This window comes from Dipodomys merriami, unplaced genomic scaffold, assembly GCF_024711535.1.
Source record: "Dipodomys merriami isolate MVZ:Mamm:240054 unplaced genomic scaffold, mDipMer1.0.p SCAF_910, whole genome shotgun sequence".
Taxonomy (NCBI): Eukaryota; Metazoa; Chordata; class Mammalia; order Rodentia; family Heteromyidae; genus Dipodomys; species Dipodomys merriami.
This window is the reverse complement of record NW_027206525.1, coordinates 306,508-326,041: the sequence shown is the minus strand read 5'-3', so window position 1 is coordinate 326,041 and position 19,534 is coordinate 306,508. Positions and strand designations below refer to the sequence as shown.

The following is a 19,534-nucleotide window of genomic DNA, read 5'->3' as shown; positions in this document are numbered from 1 at the left end:
AACTTCTTGTGCCAGAGGACCTGGATTTGAAGCCTGAGTCCCACCCCTTTGGGCTTCCAGCCCCCAGGTGTCAACTGAGAGTGACACACTTTTGGAGATAGAATGTCTCAGACTTTTCCACCTGGGCTGGCTTTGAACTGTGATCCTCTGGATCTCAACATCCTGTGTAGCTAGGATTACAAACATGAGCCACCAGCATCCAGCTGAGGTAATCTTTTGAAAGCACCATATTGGTCATGACAGACTAAAATCTGTCATTGGTTACCTTTTATCTTCAGGGCAAAGTCAAACCAAGCAGTGTGACTGTCAACACTGGAGGCTCTGACCTATGTCTGCCCCGATGGCTTCATGTCCCTCACACAACCTTGTTCTGACCAAAAGGCATCCCACAGTCCCTGAACTCTTGCGACCTGCCCTGCACCTGAGTCCTTAGGCTGGTCGCTCTTCCTTGTGCCCAGTCCCTGATGTCCTGGCTGAAGCCCACCTAAGTTCGGAGCCCATCCTCTGTAGCCCACAGCGCCCTGTCCTCAGCTCACTATACCACCACCCTGTAGTCCCATCCACCCAATTAGACCAGAGCCTCTTCACTGGCAAACTCATCTGGGCTAAGGCACCCCAGGTTCCTCGTCTCCTGAGGAATGGGCACTGGGGTGACAATATGTACCGAGGTGAACTTGGGCCCCTGTCTCGCCAGACCCTAGCTAATGCAACTGCTGATGTTCAGGCAGTCATCAGAGACTGGAGTAAGAGGAATCTTGAGTTTCCCTTTAATTCAAAGAGTATTCTGGCCCCCTCTTTAATATGCAGGCTGACTCTGAAACTGGCCTTAGATGCCAAGAACAGTTCTATAGCATCCCACTGGAAGGTCAGATGACCTCCACATAGACAGCTAAGCTCAGGCCAAATGAAAAATGTCAGTGGCTTATAAAGACCTGAAAGGGAGACGCGAGAGCAGGGTGGTCATTTCAATTTCAGCTGCAGAATTTGCTCTTGAAAATGCTACAATAAAAAATATTAATATCATAAAAACCTAACAGCAGCCAAAGGACCACCATCATAAAGAAAAAAACATAAATCCTAAAATATATTGGCATGGAAGGCTCTCCCTCAGCTTCAAGGAAAACAAGATTTAAGCCATCAAGAACTCTCAGGAAAAGGAACTTGAATCACATGGCAAAGCAGAGAAAAAAATGTCAGTACCAAATATAATAACTGGAGAAGGAGATAGCTAACACGAGAAGGTGCTGGGAATATGTGATTCGCACATTAATCTTCCGAACAACCATATGAAAGGCTGTTCAAGCCCATGTCAAAGTACAGAAAAGTACAGAAAGGTCAAGTGACTGGCCCAAGGTCACCCAATAGGCAGCCTGGCTGCCAAAGTTGTGGCCCACAACACCCAGTGGCTTCTGGAAAAGCTTTTATCCCGTCACATCCCCTCAGTTTCTCCTATATCTAAGGAAGAGGGCTGGATTCAGAATCCCTTCCAGTTGGAAAGACACATGCAAAAAACAAAATTCTAGATGCTATTCAATTTTCCCATCTAGAAATACAATTTAATGATGTACTCTTCAAATTGAAATAATAAAAAAACTAAATAATAACCAACTTACAAAGCTGCTTTAATATTAAAGTAATGTGTATAAAGGACTTAACACTTAAAGTGTCCAGCTCAGAGCAAGAGCTCAATAAACAGCAGCCATTATTACTCGTAGGATAAAACAGGAACAACCATTTAACAGTACAGCATATTTTAATTATACACCATGTGGAATAATCAAATCTCTTTCTCGTTTGAGGCCCCAGACCCATAGCATAGATCGCATTGTACAGCATTATAACAACTCAAAGCTCAGAAATTACTTGTTTCCATTAGAGATCTGACAAGTCATTTCTTCAATTGGTCACTGGTGGTTTGCAGATAACTATTAGCAGTAATGAGTATGCTAAATTAAATCCAGAGACAGCACTGCTCTGTTCTGTAAAGACAACTGGGGAGAGAGAAACGTAATTGTGGAGCGTCCTTCTCTCTGTGTCCTCCATCTTCTCTCTGATAAATATCTCCTGTGTCTTGCATAGTATAGATTTCATTTGGTTACAAATGAAGAAGGGTCTAATTCTTCCCATGATAAATGGGAGCATGGAGCAGGTAACTTGTTAAAAAGAATTGGAATTGGGAGAATAACCTTATTTCCCTGTTCCTTGACAGCAAGCCCCCTCCACAAACAAATGCAAGATGCAATGCTGGAAGACATTAGCATGGAGGCCAAATCCATCACCAAGCAATCCATTCTCAGACAATTGCTGCACAGTGCTGTGCACAGGCTACACATTCCATTCAGCAGCAAGTCTACAAAATGCGAGGGGAAACATGACACACTAGAAAAAATAATAGCTTTGGAATCATTAAAGATGTGGACTCAAATCCTAGCTCTACCTTTCTATATTATATGGCCATAAATGAATCTCTTCTAGTGTGAGGATTCCTAATCTGTAAAATGGGGACAATACAAAACACCTCAAGGGTTGAAGCAAGCATCAACTACAGACATAAACACTGCACCTTAACTGTCTACAGGATGCTCAGCGAGTATTAGCTTGCCTGCACTGTGCAATACAGCAATGTTCTTATCTTCTAGACACCACAAACATACCAATAGCCAGCTGCAAACTGCTGAATGACACAATCTACAGGTAGCCTCTATTCAGAAGGCTGACTGCATGTACATGGAATTGTCTCACAGAGGAGGCCCTGAGCCGATCATTTCCCTGGCCTCTGGCATCAGTCAGCTCAGACAGTTGTCAAAAACCACAGTTCTCTCCCAGCTCTGGCTGGACAATGACAGCAAGCATGGTTTGTTGGGAACAAGCAGCTGGCATCTCTACTTACATTTTCAAAATCCTTCATGTTCCGTGCTCGGGTAGGAGAAACCTTTTCTTCTGATGCTTTTGGAAGCCCTACAAAAAACAAAACAGACATCAGGAAAGCATCACGGCATGCAGACTAGACTGGCTGACACTGCTATTAGAGACCAGAGAGCAGAGGAGAAAAATCATGAGCAGCTTCCATGGCGTATGTGCTTTCTGCTGGCACTTTCTGCCTGTAGTGACTCACTGATTTGAGTCCAGGGAAAGCTCGAAGCTATTTTACTTCCAATACTGACAAATTACTTTAAGCAGCCCTGGTGAAACCAGAAGAGGTACCCAGATAAGGCACATGGCAAAGCACACCATCCTGAGGTGTGCCCCCTAACCTGCACACGCAGCAATCAAAACAAAGCCTAGCTAACCAATTTCGCAGCAAGGGTTGGCAACCTTTTTCCTAAGCATCAGACAATGGCTATTTTCAGCTTCCCAGGCTATGCACAAAGCCTACATCTGTCACAGATAATCGACAACTGCTGCAGCACAAAACCCACCTCAGACAACTCACAAGTACAGTGGCTGTGTTCCAACAAAAGCTGATCTCCAGAGCAGGCAGTGAGCAGGAAAGGGCCACCCCTGCTTGGAGTGACTGCAGGCACTGCTGGACCTTGATCCCTTATAGCCTTCTTAATCCCAACATTTCTTACACACCTGTCCTGAGCACCATCCTGTGTGCTGGGGAAGTGAAGGGGAAGGAGACACTGTCCTGTGCCCACATTTCCAGGACAAGTGGAAACCAAATAAGACAGAGGAAAACAAACTGTCACCACCACTTTGTGGGTTGCTGAGTAAACGTGTAGTGAGGGAATGGAGGAACCCACCATCCCAGCAAAGCTGCACGGAGAGCCTTTCTCCTGCCAGACAGCTTTCGAGATCTGCCTCCATCAGGGAGCAACAGCAGCAAACTTCCAGAGGGAAGAGACAGGCACCGTAAATGAGCCATTACATGATATGATATAAGGTGGTCACAGAAAAATAAAAGAGAAAATATCAGAAGCGAGATGGGCTGCAGTTTTAAGTCAGGGGACTGAGGAAGGCCTCACAGAGGCCACATGTTGGCAGACTGAAGACAAATAGCCAAGGACCTAGGGACAAACACTCTAGGTGCAGAGAACTGTCTGCCCAGTGGGCATGAGGAAGAGCCAAGGGGCAGTGACTGGGGGTGAGAGACTGGGGGCAGGGGGAGTAGGTATCAATAAACAAAGGGGACAGAAGAGGTGTTAAGAGGTTATGGAGGACAGATCACATCTGGCACCATAGGCTCAGCTAAGGACTGAGCTGCCACTGGAAGATTTGTGAGCAGACTCCCTCTGGCTGCCTTGCTGAGAACAGACAGTAAAAGGCTCAAGAGAGAAACAAGGAGATCTAGAAGCCCAGGGTAACCCAGGCCAGAGGTCCTGGTGTCTGATGAGGATGCTATGCGCATACATGGGTAAGAATGGATACCTGGATATTTTAAAAAGTATCGGCAGGAATAAATGAAATAAAATGGACCCTAACATACAAGGTCCAATGGGGGTGGCAACCACTTGGCTGAATGGGGTTCAGATGAGGGTGGGGTGGAGGGTACAGGGCCCTGTGCACCTGACTAAAGGCCACATTCCGTCACCTGTGCAGAGATACTTGTCCCCTCCCATTCCCCAACCAAAGTCCTACTCCTTCTGCTCTCCATACTACTTTGCTGGGGACCTCTCACCTGACTCCCTCACCCCTCCTCTGAGCACCTTACATTTCACTCCTGGCCTGATCTTATGATTTATCATAATATCTTTGGTCTGTGTTCTCAGCTAAGGTAATGACGTTCAAGGTTGAATCCAAGAGTCTGGCAGGAAGCGGATGTACCTCATCATCTGAATGAGGGTAGGCCTAACTACCTCTGCTTCCAACTGCCTGCACACAGGAAGCGGAGAAACTAGGTTCATCACCATCAGATTTTTTTTTAAGGTAAAAAACAATCTCAAAGGAAAGCTTGAAGGTGGCCTATAGGTTACAGAATGTTCCAGAAACAAACACTTTGATACTTCGTTCTGCCTGCCCTAAAAGCTTCTTTTTGCACATATGTCATCACTTTAGGGATAGGAAAAAAAAAAACTAAATCAAAATACCTCAGATTTTAACAAGGCAAATTATCAACACTGCCCATTTAGACATCTAGTATAGGTTAACTTCTTTCAGAAAGGAAAATTATGAAGAATGGTCAGCAAGACCCGGATTGAAAAGGGATCTCATAACTCCAAGACACAATACAGTGATTATTTACTCAGCCACGTGTCTCCGGTGATCTAACTGGCTATTTCACAAACAGGCCTGTGTAGGAATGCAGGGCCATGGCACAGAATCCAGCAGGCTGCCAGGGAGGCCTTGGCACACTGACGTCGGAGAGCAGCTCTCCTGTGCCTCCATGTACAGGGCACGGAGACCCACAGAACCTGGTGCTGGGTCTAGTCTGTACTTCAACGCACAGCCTCAGAGGCTGCTCAGCTCAGCAAACACTGAATCCCTACCGGCTAGGTGGCTGGATGGAAAACTCCTGAAGGACAGTGTGAAGGTCACAAAGGAGTGAAGAGCAAGTGAGTACATCTGCACCTAAGAAGCTGAGCAGCAACTATTGGCCAGGCCAGGTAGGCTCTGGTCCCAGGATAATGGAAGCCCAAGCTCAAATGCTCATGGTCTGAGTTTACTCCCCCTTCTCTTACCCAAGACCTGTTGTGTACTTACCGCCATTTCCCAAGCCAGCACTGATGCTGATGCCATTCAGATTATCTGGCAGAGTGGAGACCAGGCCACTAGAAGAGAACACAGGAAAGAAATGAGTTAGTGCTTGAACAAGATGACTGTCTGCCCAGCACATGACAGTCAGCAAGCCATGGCCAGAGGTTCACCTAGCTGAGCTGCCTGAGAAGAAAAAAGTATAGAGCATAAAGGACTCAGGCCTTGGAATTGAACTTACTTCCAGATCTAACACTCAGTAATTCTACGACCTTGGGCGATGTCAAGGTCATTCATTGCTTCCTTCATGCTCTGTGTGCCAGTACAAAGCTATGTTCTTTACTTGTTAGACAGGGATACCATCTACCAGTAAAGATGAAATCAGTCACTATATAGAAACACCTGCACACTAGGGCATACCTGCTGATTCTGTTCATCACCATTGGGGTCATTAACCAGCCAACCTCCCAACCAAAAATTAAACTCCTAAGACCCAGGCACCAAGTCAGATGTTTTCAGAATGTCAAGCAAAAATGAAGAATTCACTGATTCAAGAAGCTGTACTGGCAGATTAACATAAACCAGTATATGACATTTGGTGAGGATTCAGGGAATTTGTCAGAAAACTAAACCATAACAGACATTACACTGGGTTCTGTTCTAAGCTCTGTGTGCACGTCCGGAAGCCTTACCTCCTTCAGCTCTGTAAGGAAAAATCAGCAGCTCCTTCACAGAACTAGCAATTAACTAAGATATACAAAGGGCCCAGTAAGGTACCTGGCATCCTATGAGCACACTGTAAACATGAACAAAATATCATTGTCACCTTCAAGCACAGAGTGCCTCGAAAGTTATAAAATATTTACTCATCAGAGCTGCCAATTCCCCAAGGGTCTGTGATTTTTCAAAGGAAAGCTTTGCAGTACAGACCACTTCAATGTCCCAGTCATAGTCACGTGGCACGGACATGGAGACCTTTTATATCTAATCCTCCAAAATCCTTCCTGGCCTCCGCCTCCAAACTAGGCATTGATGGAAGCCTAACTTCTGGGCAGTTTCTCCTCCTTCCTCCAATTCCAGATGTACTCTGCTCCTCAATTTTTCTCATCACTGAACTTTGCAGTTAGAATAGACCTTCAGGATCAGAGCTGAGTGAAGAAATTAGAAATACCATAAAAATCCAACACCAAGAAAATGACTACTCAAAATATACCTAGTATAAAGATAACTGGGGGAGAAAAAAAGAAAACATGTCCTCAATCATGAAAAGATACATAAAAAGATCTTTTTCTGGAAATAGGTGGGCTATAAATATATAATAATACAGAGGAAATGTACTAAATTCCAGAAACTATTTGCAGGGAAGACACATTTTCCATCCCCTAAATTTTCGATAACTGTCTATTTCTCCCAATTATCATCAATATAAGAACAAAGTCAAAAGAAGGCTTAGATATGATTTTATCATTATACAGAAGGGAAGACTGAGGCCCAAGAAGGAGTAAGAACTTAACTTGCTCAAAATCACAAAGGAATAGCAGCAAAGTAAGGACCAAAGCCCAGACTCCCAGAGCAGGACCACCCACAGCTCCCACAGGAATACAACCCAAAGTGGAGCCACAGGCCTCCAGGCAGGCCAAACAAAGCCTACTCATAGGAAACCTGCCTGCCAGGCCAGGCTCCAGACAGAACAGCAGTCTCCCACTTAAACCTCATCACAGCCCAGCTTCATAGGTAGCATTTTTAAGTATTGCCATTTTTTTTTTTTTGGGCCAGTCCTGGGGCTTGAACTCAGGGCCTGGGCTCTATCCCTGAGCCTTTCTGTGCTCAAGGCTAGCACTCTTACCACTTGAGCCACAGCACCACTTCCAGCTTTTTCTGTTTATGTGATAGTGAGGAATCAAACCTAGGACTTCCTGCATGCTAGGCAAGCATTGTACCACTAAGCCACATTTCCAGCCCCAAACTGTTGTTTTTTGGTTGGTCGTGAGGCTTGAACTCTGGGCCTGGGCGCTGTTCCTGAGCATTTCAGCTCAAGGCAAGTGCTCTACCACTTGAGCTACAGCACCACTTCCTGTTGCCATTATTTTTTTAATGAGGAAAATCTAAAGCTGGAGAACCCACACTAAGCTAATTTCAAATCCCATGCTCTGCGCCCCTGCATCATCCTTCCAGTCCTCCAGGGGGCAGTGTAGTGAGGACAGAATCAACAGAACCAGAGGGCTGCTCTCAACACATGGACACCACCAAGGCAGGTTGTCCTACTATGTGCTGTGTGCTACATCACCTCATCCTCCTGGCCTGCTCCAATGCCACCCGCTGAGCCATCCCCTCCTGTGTCTGCACTGGCTGACAACAATCGTCCTTTTGCACTCCAAGACCCCACAGTGTTCTCAGAGCTGGCATGGAACTGGACACCACAACTGGAAAACAAGTGCACTGCTCTGTCTCACAGAATTCCTTTTCCATCCTGTGTTATTCCCTCTTTTCTTTTCAATACTGGGGCTTGAACTCAGGACCTAGGAGTCTCAAGTGCTCTGCCACTACTCTATCCATTCTTAACTTAAGAGAAAAACCACATGGAAACCAAAAACACAGGCACACAAGCTCTCCTAGGTGACCTGTCACCCCCACCCCTCACCCTTCCTAAGAGCTAAGTCCCTGATGTCAGCACATTGTGTCCTTCATAATCAGAGAGACAGAGGTTTTATTTTCTGGCTTCAAAATAAAATAATTGTAATCAAAAAACACATTCTAGTCTACAGCTTTTTCCCTCTACTAAATACATATCCTAGGAGTGGGGCCCTAAGTTCAAACTCCAGTACCTAAAGATGATTGGATGGCCATATAAACAGACTTGCTTCGATCTTTAACTCCTACATCCTACAACAGGGTTTTGCACACTTTATTGACCACAACCAATAAATTCCTTAGTTCTTGAGATATTTCTGTTCTCTTCTACTTTTGTTGTTGTTGTTGTTGTTGTTGGTTGTGGGGCTTGAACAGCCTGGGGGCTGTCCCTCAGCTCTTCAGCTCAAGGCTAGTGTTCTACCACTTGAGCCACAACACCACTTCCGGTTTTCTGAGTGGTTTATTGGAGATAAGAGTCTCCACGGATTTTTCCTGCCCTGGCTGGCTTTCAACTGTGATCCCCAGATCTCAGCCTCCTAAGTAGCTAGGATTACAGGCATGAGCCACCAGCGCCCGGCTTCTACTTTCTTAAAAGCCTTCTAGCAACCTACTATATTGAATTTATGAGATACCAATGGGTTACCAGGGGTCTGGAAGGATGTCTATCTTCCCAATCCCCTTCTGACAGAAATCCAGCTTGCTCAGTTCTTTTTTTACAAACCATGTTGAGTAAGTGCCTTTATACAAGTCCCATCATGCACATGTAGGGGTCTCTAGGTCAGACAGCAAATGCAATTGCTACATCAAGATGTAGCCACATCTTTTAAATGAGGCAAAGGTTCTGCTAAGACAGTGCACCAAGACAGTCAAATAGCAAATAAACACATGAAAAAGTATTTCATGTCATTAGTCATTACAGATGTGTAAAGTAATTCCACATTGAGATACAATGTCTCACAAAAGATAGCTAAAGTCAAACAGCCACAAGTACTGGTAAGAGGTGAAAGAAACTCGAATTTTCAACACTTCTGGTAGAAGCAAGTGACAATGCAATTTTGGAACTGAGTGGACAGTTTCTTCCAAATGTTAAAGTTACCATGTGATCCAGCAATTCTACTCCTGGGTAAAATCAAGAGAAGTGAAAAAAAGATGCTCACACAAAAACTACACACAAATAAATGTTCACAGCAACACAATTCCTAATAGACAAACAATAAAAAAATCCAAATGTCCATCGATATGAATAAACTAAATATGTCACATGAGCATGATGCAATATTATTTGATCATAAAGAGGAATGAAGAATTTACACGGGCTTATACACACGGATGAATTTCACAAAGCAGCACACACTGTAAGACACCATTCACACGAAATGTCCGGAAGAGACAAATCTAATATTCCAGTATTTATATAGTGCTATTGTCAACCTTTCATTCAAATAAAATGAATAAGAAACCAATATAAAGTCAGCAGAACTTCTTTCCTAGGAAGGATTGGCAAAATTGGATATTTTACATGAGGATGAATTTATAGCTAAGATATTTCATATAAAGATAAGAAAACATGTTCCTTTTTAAGTTATGTAGACAAAAAGGGACATAAAACACTACTTTCTTCATTTTTAAGCTCTCTATGTAAAGATCTAAACTCAATTCTCTGTGTGTGTGTGTGTGTATGTGTATGTGTGTGCACATGCGCGCTTCACATGCTGGAACTAGGGTTTGCACTCAGGGCCTCAGGGCCTTACTTGGCTTTTTTACTCAAGGCTGACACACTCTCTCTCTTGAGCTATACTTCCACTTCAGGGTTTTTGCTAGAAAAGAGTCTCTCAGATTTGTCTACCCAGGCCAGTTTTGAATCGTGACCCTCAGACCTCAGCCTCTGAGTAGCTAGGATTACAGGTGTGAGTCACCAGTGGCTGGCCTAATTTCAACTCTTACTTGAAGAGAGAAGCAGTTTTTGGTATCCACTCAGCCCATCAACAGTTACAATGGGAAGTCAAGAAATTTGTCACTTCTACTTCTTGGCTTATATAAACTTTTGCCAGAAAGAATCTGACCACACCTCTGGCCTAAACAGTTGGGATTCTACATAAGCCCCCTCAAGCCTGGAGAGCTCTAAGGGTTGGTGACACCTTCACCTTTAAAAGCACGCTTCACTGAGAGCTGGCGTGCTGCGCACCGGGGGTACGATCCTAGGGTACTCCACACCAACTAAGATTCCGAAGTTTTCCATGCTCACATTGAAGGAAGGAGAAACACACCACCTGCTGTGAAAAGTAAAAAGTCAGAAACCACCGTCACCTAAAACATGAACCCAAACCACTATGCTATGACTCCGTCTCAGACTTCACACCAAATCCACTCTCACCTGCCTTGATATAACTTGATAGAAGATTCTTATCTCAGGCACACATGGGATCCTAATTAATGAAGTAGAAGCCTTTGCAGTGCCAACTGTGTATAACTCTCTAAACAGCACGCTGGAAATGAATGTTTCTTTATTTAATCATTCCCTTCAGTGATCTTTCCACTGATATACCTACCTACCCCTTTTTTATTTTTGTTTAAAATGTTTCACAAATAGACTCTGGTTTGGGTTTGGGCAGTACTGGGCTTCTGGGCCCAGAGCTCCACACTTGCTAGGCAAGCATACTACCATTACGCCCACCTTCATCACTATTTTTGCTCTGGTTACTTCTTGAATAGGGTCTTGCTTTTTGCCTCAACTGGCTGGACCCACATCTTCCTGTTTATATGTCTTTAGCAGCTAGGATGACAGAAGTGTGCTCATGTTTTCCCTGTTGAGATGAAGTCTTCCAAAACTTGTGTACCCAGGCTGGCCTAGAAGTGCAATCCTCCCAAACTCTGCCTCCAAAGTAGCTAGGATTGCAGCATTAACTTTGATTTAACATAAACATGTAAACGTTGAGAAGCTTCTGCTTCTCCATGAGACTCCATGAGACTCTGCCAATTAACACCAAACACCAGAAGGATGCCCCAAAGGTCACCCTTTCCTGAAATTAGTGCCCATGAAGGCTCTCTGCCCTAGAAGTGCAAACTGCTCACAGAAAAACTTTTCTCTCCAGTCTGTTCCTAACCAAGCAGCAAGCCATCAAATGGCAATGTGCTGAAGGAACCCATGGATGACAATGCCTAGTTTCAGGCTTAGAAGGCTCATGGTTGGGAAAGGCATACAAATGAAGAGCAGGACCCGGAGCTGCAGCGCATAGGGTCCTGTCTGGGAAATAGTGTGCCATGGGACAAATCTGACAAAAAGAGCTAACATTCCACTCTCCCCCATTGGTACCAGGCACTTATTATATAAGCTCTCACATCATCCAGGTGGCCATCAATGAAACACGCATTATCTTCAAAGAGACCATGAGGTCCCAAGGGTTGAGGACTAACTCCAGCCACACACCTGGCTGAACTAGAATGTAGACCCCCCTCACCCAAAGCCAGCCTCTTACCACTCTACCCAGCAAGATTTAAAGATCTGGGCTTGAGTGGGGTCTCTGGGTCCAAAGTCCAGGCCTTAATAACATGGATCCAGAGCAGTCAAGGACACCAGCAGGGATAAGGATCAAAGGCAACAGCACACATTAACCTAATCCAAGTGAGTCTAAGGGATAAAACTGGACTCCAGTTCAATCTTTCAAAGTGGGATGTGGAAGCCACAGGCAGAAGGTCTCAGACAGTACCATATTAGAATAAAACAGGTGACTTTCCTTCTAGAGGTGGCCTTCTCTGTCATCATCTGCCTGAGAAGGCAAGGGGAGGTGGCAAAGGAGCTGAAGGAGACAGCAGCGCGGCCTTTTTAGAGTCATCCAGCCCTGGGCTGTACATCAACCTACATTACGTGACAAAAAAAACTGAAGTTCCAAAGGAGGATAGTCTTAGGGGAAGAACACAAAGACACAACGCATATAAAATAATATTTATCAAAATGAACCCAGGAAATGGAAACAAGTTTTTTGTTGTTGTTGCTTTTGTTTTTCTTTTTGTCATTCATTCACATATCTGTCTTTGGGAGGGTAAGAGGGGCACAGAAATGGTGGGAAAAGGGTGAAAAAAATGCAACAGTAGTAATCACTAGACACTATATGGACAATTAATGGTGGGGACAGGAGAGAAAAACTGGGAGAGAGCAAGGGAAGGGGTGACATTATCCAAAAAGAAATGTACTCGTTACCTGACTTATGTACCTACAAACCCCTCTGTACATCACCTTTATAATAACATTTTTTTTTTTAATTTTTAAACTCAGGCTCCCAAGATGAGTGACTTGTCTAAGGTCACAAGGTTGTTAAATGGCAGAACTGAGACTTGAACTCCAGCTGGGTCTAGGTCTAAAAGCTGATGTGGGACCAGTAAATACTGAAGTGAAAAGACCAGATCTCAGAGTAGCGGTGAACTTTACTGAATGGCAATAGGAAATATGAAAAACAGGGTGCTGGTAGCTCACACGTATAATCCTAGCAACTCAGGAGGCTGAGATCTGAGGATTGTAATTCAAAGCCAATCAGGGCAGGAAAGTCTGTGTGACTCTTAACTCTACCAAAAAGCCAGAAGTGGTGCTGTGGCTCAAGCTTGCCTTGAGCTGAAGAGCTGAGGGACAGCGCTCAGGCCCAGAGTTCAAGCCCCATAACTAACCAAAAAAAAAAAAAAGTATCAGCAAACTGTGATGAGCAATTTCATATTGGCTTAGACAGGAGCTTGAAAGGGTCTATCTCTGTGCCTGATACCTAAAAGCTATGAATGAACACAGTAACCATTTACCAGGTCTGCCAAAGATAAGACCTCTATTCCTAGCTTATCATCAAGGCATAAAAGCAAGTCAAGCAGAGCAAGTGCAAGAACTAGCAAAAAAAAAAAAAAAAAAAAAAAAAAAAGCATCCTAGTTTGCACAGTGAACAACATGGTCCCTAACATTTAGGCCCTACAGGCTAAACACAGCAGCCTGTCCTACAGAACTAAATAAACACTGCAGGTTCTAAGTCCAGTTCTCTTCCTCTTCTTTCTGCAATCCCTCCTACCAGAAGCCCAGGACAATCAGAGGACCCAGCCTGGAGCAGTCCAGGGCCTACCAGAAGAAAAGATCTGGGCCTCACCACAGAGGACCCCCATGGCCACTTGGAGCAGCTCCCCTGGAAGGCCCCCTTCAGATCATTCCCTGATTCCTACCACTATTGACAACACAGGTTGAATATCCCTAATTGGAAAATCCCAAACCCAAAATGCTCCAATATCAAAACTTTTTGCATTGGATCATGTTGGCTACAAGTGGAAAATTCCACACCTCCTGACTGCACATGATGGGTGTCACAGTCAAAATTAAGGCCTACTGCTTGGTATACTGGGTGTACACGAAACATAAATCAATTCCAAGTTCAGACTTGGGTCCTATTTTCAAGACATCTCAGATGTAGGTGTGTGTGAGACATACACAGACACACACATACACATGCAAAAATATTCTAAAACTTCAAAATAATCCAAAATCTGAAACATTTCTAGTCCAAAGCATTTGGGATCAGGGATACCCAACCTGTAATAATAACAGCAATACAGTGTCATTCTTTCAACCCTGATGGTATGCCAGGCACTTGGTTAAGTACCAAAGGAACTGCAGGGCAGCTATTGCTTCTTTTGATCTTCACCCCAATTCTGTTGGGTAGATAGTCCTGGCCCGTGTTACAGATAGGAAAGTGAGTCAAGTCACTTTGCCCGGGTCACCCAGGGAGTCACCTTACAGAGGCCGGGTTTGAATCCAGTGCTAACCATCTCCAGCCAAGACAATTAACAACCGCACTCTGCCGGCCCTATACTGTGGGTCACTATGGGACACCCCCCACACACACACCCCATAAGCTAAGCAAAGCCTATACTTCACAACCACAGTCCCCATAACGAACGCAAAACTCCCAAAGGCGGAATGAATCCTCAGGTGTCCTCTAAGTCCCCGCCCCCCCCAAGCCCCCACGAAGGGCACACCCTCCAAGCGGTCCCCTCCTCCCAGTCTATCTGCCTGTCCTCCATGCCCCTTTCACGGGAAAGGCCCCGAGCCGAGCCTAGCACGGTGCCCGTCAGGCCCCAGACCCCAATCAGAGAGGCCGTCCCCCACCCCGCCCCCGGCCGAACACCTGAAGCAAACCCCCAGGCCGCGCGCGTCAGAGACGCTCCCCCCCGCACCCCACGGGTGGGCGCCCCGGCCCGGTCAGCCCGAGCGCCCCGGCCCGGGCCGCACCTGCAGCCGCTGAGCGTCCCGGGGAGGGTGACGTCCTCTTCCAAAACCGAGTCCATCGCGGACGCAAAGGCGACGTAGGCATCAACGACTGCGGCGCTGGCGCCGCCGGCTCCTCGGCTGCAGCGACCCGCCCGGACTCTCAGGTCCCGCCCCCTCCGACCCAGCTCTTGTTCCGAGTCAGGAGGCGCCGCTGGAATTCAAACCACAGCGGCCGCCATGTTTGCCAGGGCTTCTTCCTACGGAAACGGGGCGGGGTCAGCACGGCGCGCGCGCGCGCGCGCGCGCGCGGTGAAGCCGCGCTGCCGAAGCCAGGCAGGGAAGAGTGGGACGCCGCCATCTTAACTAAGGGCAGTGCCTTGGTGCTTGGGCCGGTTAGACTACAGAATGACAGGCTCGCGGCCATCTTTTGCGAGGGCACGGCGGCCGAGGCCAGGAGGGACGCCATCTTTGTTAAGGGTGAAAGCCCAACAAGGTATGTTCTTTTAAGCGGGAAAAGGAAGCCCTTACTGTGGCGTCCCAACTCGGAGTTTTGTTTTCCTTGGAACAGTGACCACACACACACACACACACACACACACACACACACACACACTTTGGCATCCAAAAGGCTTCTGCCTGGAGGCTCAGATAATGGCATGTTGCCTCCCTTTTTGAAAAATCCTGCCTGCAGAGCACTAAGGCAAGCCGTAATTCTCACTCGGTTGGAAGCAATCCCTGAGCCAAAAGGTGAGCCGCACTCCCACTCCGAGCCTCCATGATGCTTCCTGGCTGTGAGGACTCGACTACAACTGCAATGAGTAAACTGAGGCCTAGAGAGACGAAAATGACTTGGCCCAAAGTAATGCAAAGGAAGTTTACTGTCAACGCAAACCCTAGCTGGGGCTTCTGCCAACTAGATCTAGACTCCCTTCTTTCTCCCTCTCAAATGACACAGCAATTACCAAACACCTAGGTACTTTTGGCAGCTATAGCCTTTTTTTTCTTAATTTTTTATTATCTTTAAGTAGTTGTACAAAGAAGCTATCATTTAACAAAGCCATGTATAAATGCAATGCATCTTGATCAGTGTCACACTCCTTCAACATTCTTACCCTCACCCCTTTCAATTAACTCTTTCCCTTACTTTTCTTAATTTTGTGGTATGGACAGTGAATTCTTCCCATTTTTTTGTCGGTAGTGGGGCTTGAACTCTGGGCCTGGGCACTGGCCCTGAGCTCTTCAGCTCTAGGTGAGCACTCTACCACTTGAGTCACTCCACCACTTCCGGTTTTCTGGTGATTAATTGGAGATCAGAGTCTGCCCAGGCTGGCTTTGAAATGGGATCCTCAGATCTCAGCCTCCTGAGTAACTAGAATTATGGGTAGGAGCCATCAATGCCCACTGTGACAGTGAATTCTTGAATCAACATTTCTCCAGTGTTGCTTCTTGTTCTTCATTGGGCAAGTCCTGGATGAAAGTAATTTTCAAAAATGAGTAGACAAGGGAATGGTGGTAACTGCCCTGTAATCACCAACAAGTCACCAATCTGTTTTCCTCATTCTTTAACTAATTGCTCAATTACTCCCCAGAGGAGGTCTTTCCTACTGCTCTAAGCTAAATCCATCCCTTTCTTATAATCTGAGAAAGCCATACTTTTCCTTTGTAGCACTTAACCACCCTTGCAAATATATATTTCTGTTTTTCCAATATCTTCTTTTTGCGGCTATGGAGGGCATAGGGCAGAATTGTGTTCACTGCTAGGTCCTCTATGACAACATTGTGCCTACAAATCAACAGATGTTTAAAAATATGTGTTAGATGAATGAATGGCTTGATCAAATCAGTCTGGAAAATAGGCTAGTACCTATCCTGCAATGATTTTGTGAGGCTGACCTGAGATATCTTTAGGAATGCCACAGTTCAGTTCTCTCTGATTTTCAATGTACTTAACTATTTTACACAGCCTGTGTGTCCCCATTCTTTTTCTACCTTAGAATGTAAAAGTAACATATAAATTCACATCTAGACAACACAGTATTTAAGTGACATACTCACCAGTTTCTATTCCTTGGGCAACTCATTCAAGGAAGCTAAATAATGACCCTAGTGTGGACAGTACAGTTTATCCCCTTGCTATATCTTAATTTTTCCATGTATAATTGAGCTGAAAATGTCAGTCTTACATGCTGGCATTCTCTAATTAGACACTTTGGAAACTATAAGGAAGAATCTGTAAGAAGCTCTCATTCAGATTAATTCATTGCCCTATTCAGACCATGTTCCTGAGTTATACACTGAACTCTTAGTAAATCAAGAAACTGAAAATTGAATCAATTGCACAAAGGACAAGCTATATAGGAACTTGTTTTTCCCACTACAGTAGTGGTCTCATAGTCAGGAACAGAGGCCTTTGCCCTGTCTGTCTCTGGTTTTCATTTCTGCCAAGCCTGGAGGTGATGTCACTCCCATCAGTTGTTTGGGCAATCCAAAGCTATCTCCTTGACAACAGCCAACCAGACACAAAGCCAGTATTATTTCTTTGGACAAGGTCAAACTTAATGGCTGGAAGTTGCATGGACCCAGATGTATTTTTTCATTTGCATGGAACTCTTCTGAAGATTTTAGCAGCTCAAGATAGTTGAATACCATTGCTAACAATAAAAATAATTTTATAGATAATACATTCATGATTCATTTTGAAATATTCCATTTTCTCTTCATAACACTATGAAGTAGGTTGAGATGATTCCCCTGTTGTACAGATGAAGAATTCTATAGTTTGGATCTTAACTGGCCTGAGAACACCATAGATCAAAGGTTTGGCCCCCAGCCTGTGGCACTGTTGGGAAAGGGCCTACTTAAAGAAAGTTGGGCCATTAGAAGCATGACCTTGAATAGAATGTTAAGATGTTAGGAGCCCTTCTCATTCTCATTCTTTCTCCCCTCACTTCCTTCTTGTCTGCCATGAGGTCAGCAGCTTCCCCATCACTTCCTCCAACATCACTTGGTCCAATCATGACGTTCTAAACCACATAGACCTAAGGGCAATGGAGCCAAGCGATCATGGTCTGAAACTGTGAGGCAAATGTTTCCTCTTATGTCAGTTATTTTGGCACAGTGCCAGGAAGATAATTCAGGAAAAGTAGGATTCAGAGGATTTTCCAATGGCTACTTTTTTCTTTTCTTCTTTCTTTCTCCCTTCTTTGTCTTTGTTTCTACTTTGTTTCTTTCTTTCTTTTTCTTCCTTTCAGAAACAATTTGAGACCAGGAAAACAGTTGCAAAAAATAGTACAAAAAGACTGAGTGTTAGGCTCATGCCTGTAATCTTAGCCAGAGAAAACCCATGCAGGAAGATCATGAATTTGAGGCCAGCCTGGACTACATAGGGAGTTCAAGGCCAGCCTGGGTTGTATAGTAAATACCTTGTGACTTCAAACAAGCAAACAAACCAAAAAGTACAAAGAATTCCTCATGAAATCTTCATGTAGCTTCCTAATTTTTTGTGGTTGTTATTGGCAGTATTGGGGTTTGAATGCAGGGCCTTGGGTTTAATAAGCAAGTACTCTACAACTTGAGACACACCACCAATTTTTTTTTGCCTTAGGTTGTTTTTCAGATAAGATCTCACTTTTGCCTACTCACTCCTACAGCTTATTTTGTTGAGATGGGGAGTCTCACTCATTTTCTGCCCAGACTGGCTGTGTATCACAATCCCCCTGATTTCTGTCTCACAACTATTTAGGATTTGCTTCCTAATCTATTAGCATCCTCTAGAACCATAGCATAGCTGTTTAAAATGTTTCATTGATACAATACCATTTACTTATGGACCTGACTTAATTTTAATCCGTTTTCTTATTAACTTTCCTTTGTTGGTCCGGGATCCAATCCAGGATTCCACATTGCCTTTAGCTGCCACATCTCCTTCCTCTCCTTCAACTGCTGATGGTCCTGTCTTTGTCTTTCATGACACTGGCACTTTGTAAAGTTCATGCTAAGTGTTGATAGAATGATCTTCAATTTCTGTTCACATGGCGTGTTTTCATGATTCAATTCAGCTTATACAGTTGGGCAAGAAATTACAAAAGTGATGCTATGCCATTCTCAGGGTGCAATTGGAGAGCAAAGGATATTGATATGGCTCCCTGATTGATGGTATTAGCTCTTATCTCCCAGCTATGGTGTTTTATACCAAGTTTCTGTAAGGAAAATTACTATTTTTCCTTTTGTAGTTATTGAGAATCTTTAAGGGTGATATTTGAGATGATGTATTTTGGTTTTCATACTTTTGCCCACTAATTTTAGCATGCATGAATAAATTCTTACTTAAAACAATCATTATAATTTCCCTGTAAATGATTTTTCTGTTTTCATCATTCACTCTATATTTTTAAACCAAAATTCTACCATAAGGAAGAGCTGTCTGTTCTTCTCTATGTAATCATTTAGTCAATTATCCATTGGTTGTAATACTGGGGTTTGAAGTCAAGGCATTGTGCCTGCTAGGCAAGTGCCACTAATGGACCCCAGGCCCACTTATTTGATTCTTTATTTAGAGTAAGATGGACTCATGGGAATTTATTTTTATGTGTTGTAATCCATTCTTTGTTAAATCATCATTGTTTGCTTTATTGCACAAATTGTCATAGATTTTAGCCTTCTAATACATTGCTGTGCCAAGATTCAAATGCAGATGTATCTGGTCCCAAGTTCAATAATACTTTCCCTTCCTCAAGAAGTCTTCCAAAGGGGCTGGGAAGGTGGCTCAGTGGTAGAGCGCTTGCCTTGCATGCCTGAGGCCCTGGGTTCGATTCCTCAGCACCACATAAGCAAAAAGAAAAAAGCCAGAAGTGGCGCTGTGGCTCAAGTGGTAGAGCACTAGCCTTGAGCTGAAGAGCTGAAGGACAGCACTCAGGCCCAGAGTTCAGGCCCCACGACCGGACCAAAAAAAAAAAAAAGTCTTCCAAAATAACCCTCAACATTAGCAGTCCTAAGGAGCCAAGTCCCAATGAGGACCCACAGTCTTCTCCACAGTGT

At 44.5% G+C, this 19,534-nt stretch overlaps 1 protein-coding gene across 1 annotated transcript in view; it reads right to left on the bottom strand.

The window, feature by feature from the left end:
• Positions 1–14,745, bottom strand: part of LOC138821402 (CDK5 regulatory subunit-associated protein 2-like) — a 41,700-nt gene extending 26,955 nt beyond the window's left edge. Inside the window, exons 1-3 of the mRNA XM_070013605.1 lie at positions 14,519–14,745; positions 5,644–5,711; positions 2,891–2,958 (exon numbers count right to left, since the gene is read on the bottom strand). Of these exons, the coding sequence (XP_069869706.1) occupies positions 2,891–2,958; positions 5,644–5,711; positions 14,519–14,574 (192 nt within the window). The 5' untranslated portion in view covers positions 14,575–14,745. The remainder of the gene's footprint in view (positions 1–2,890; positions 2,959–5,643; positions 5,712–14,518) is intronic.
• Positions 14,746–19,534: the final 4,789 nt, after the last annotated feature.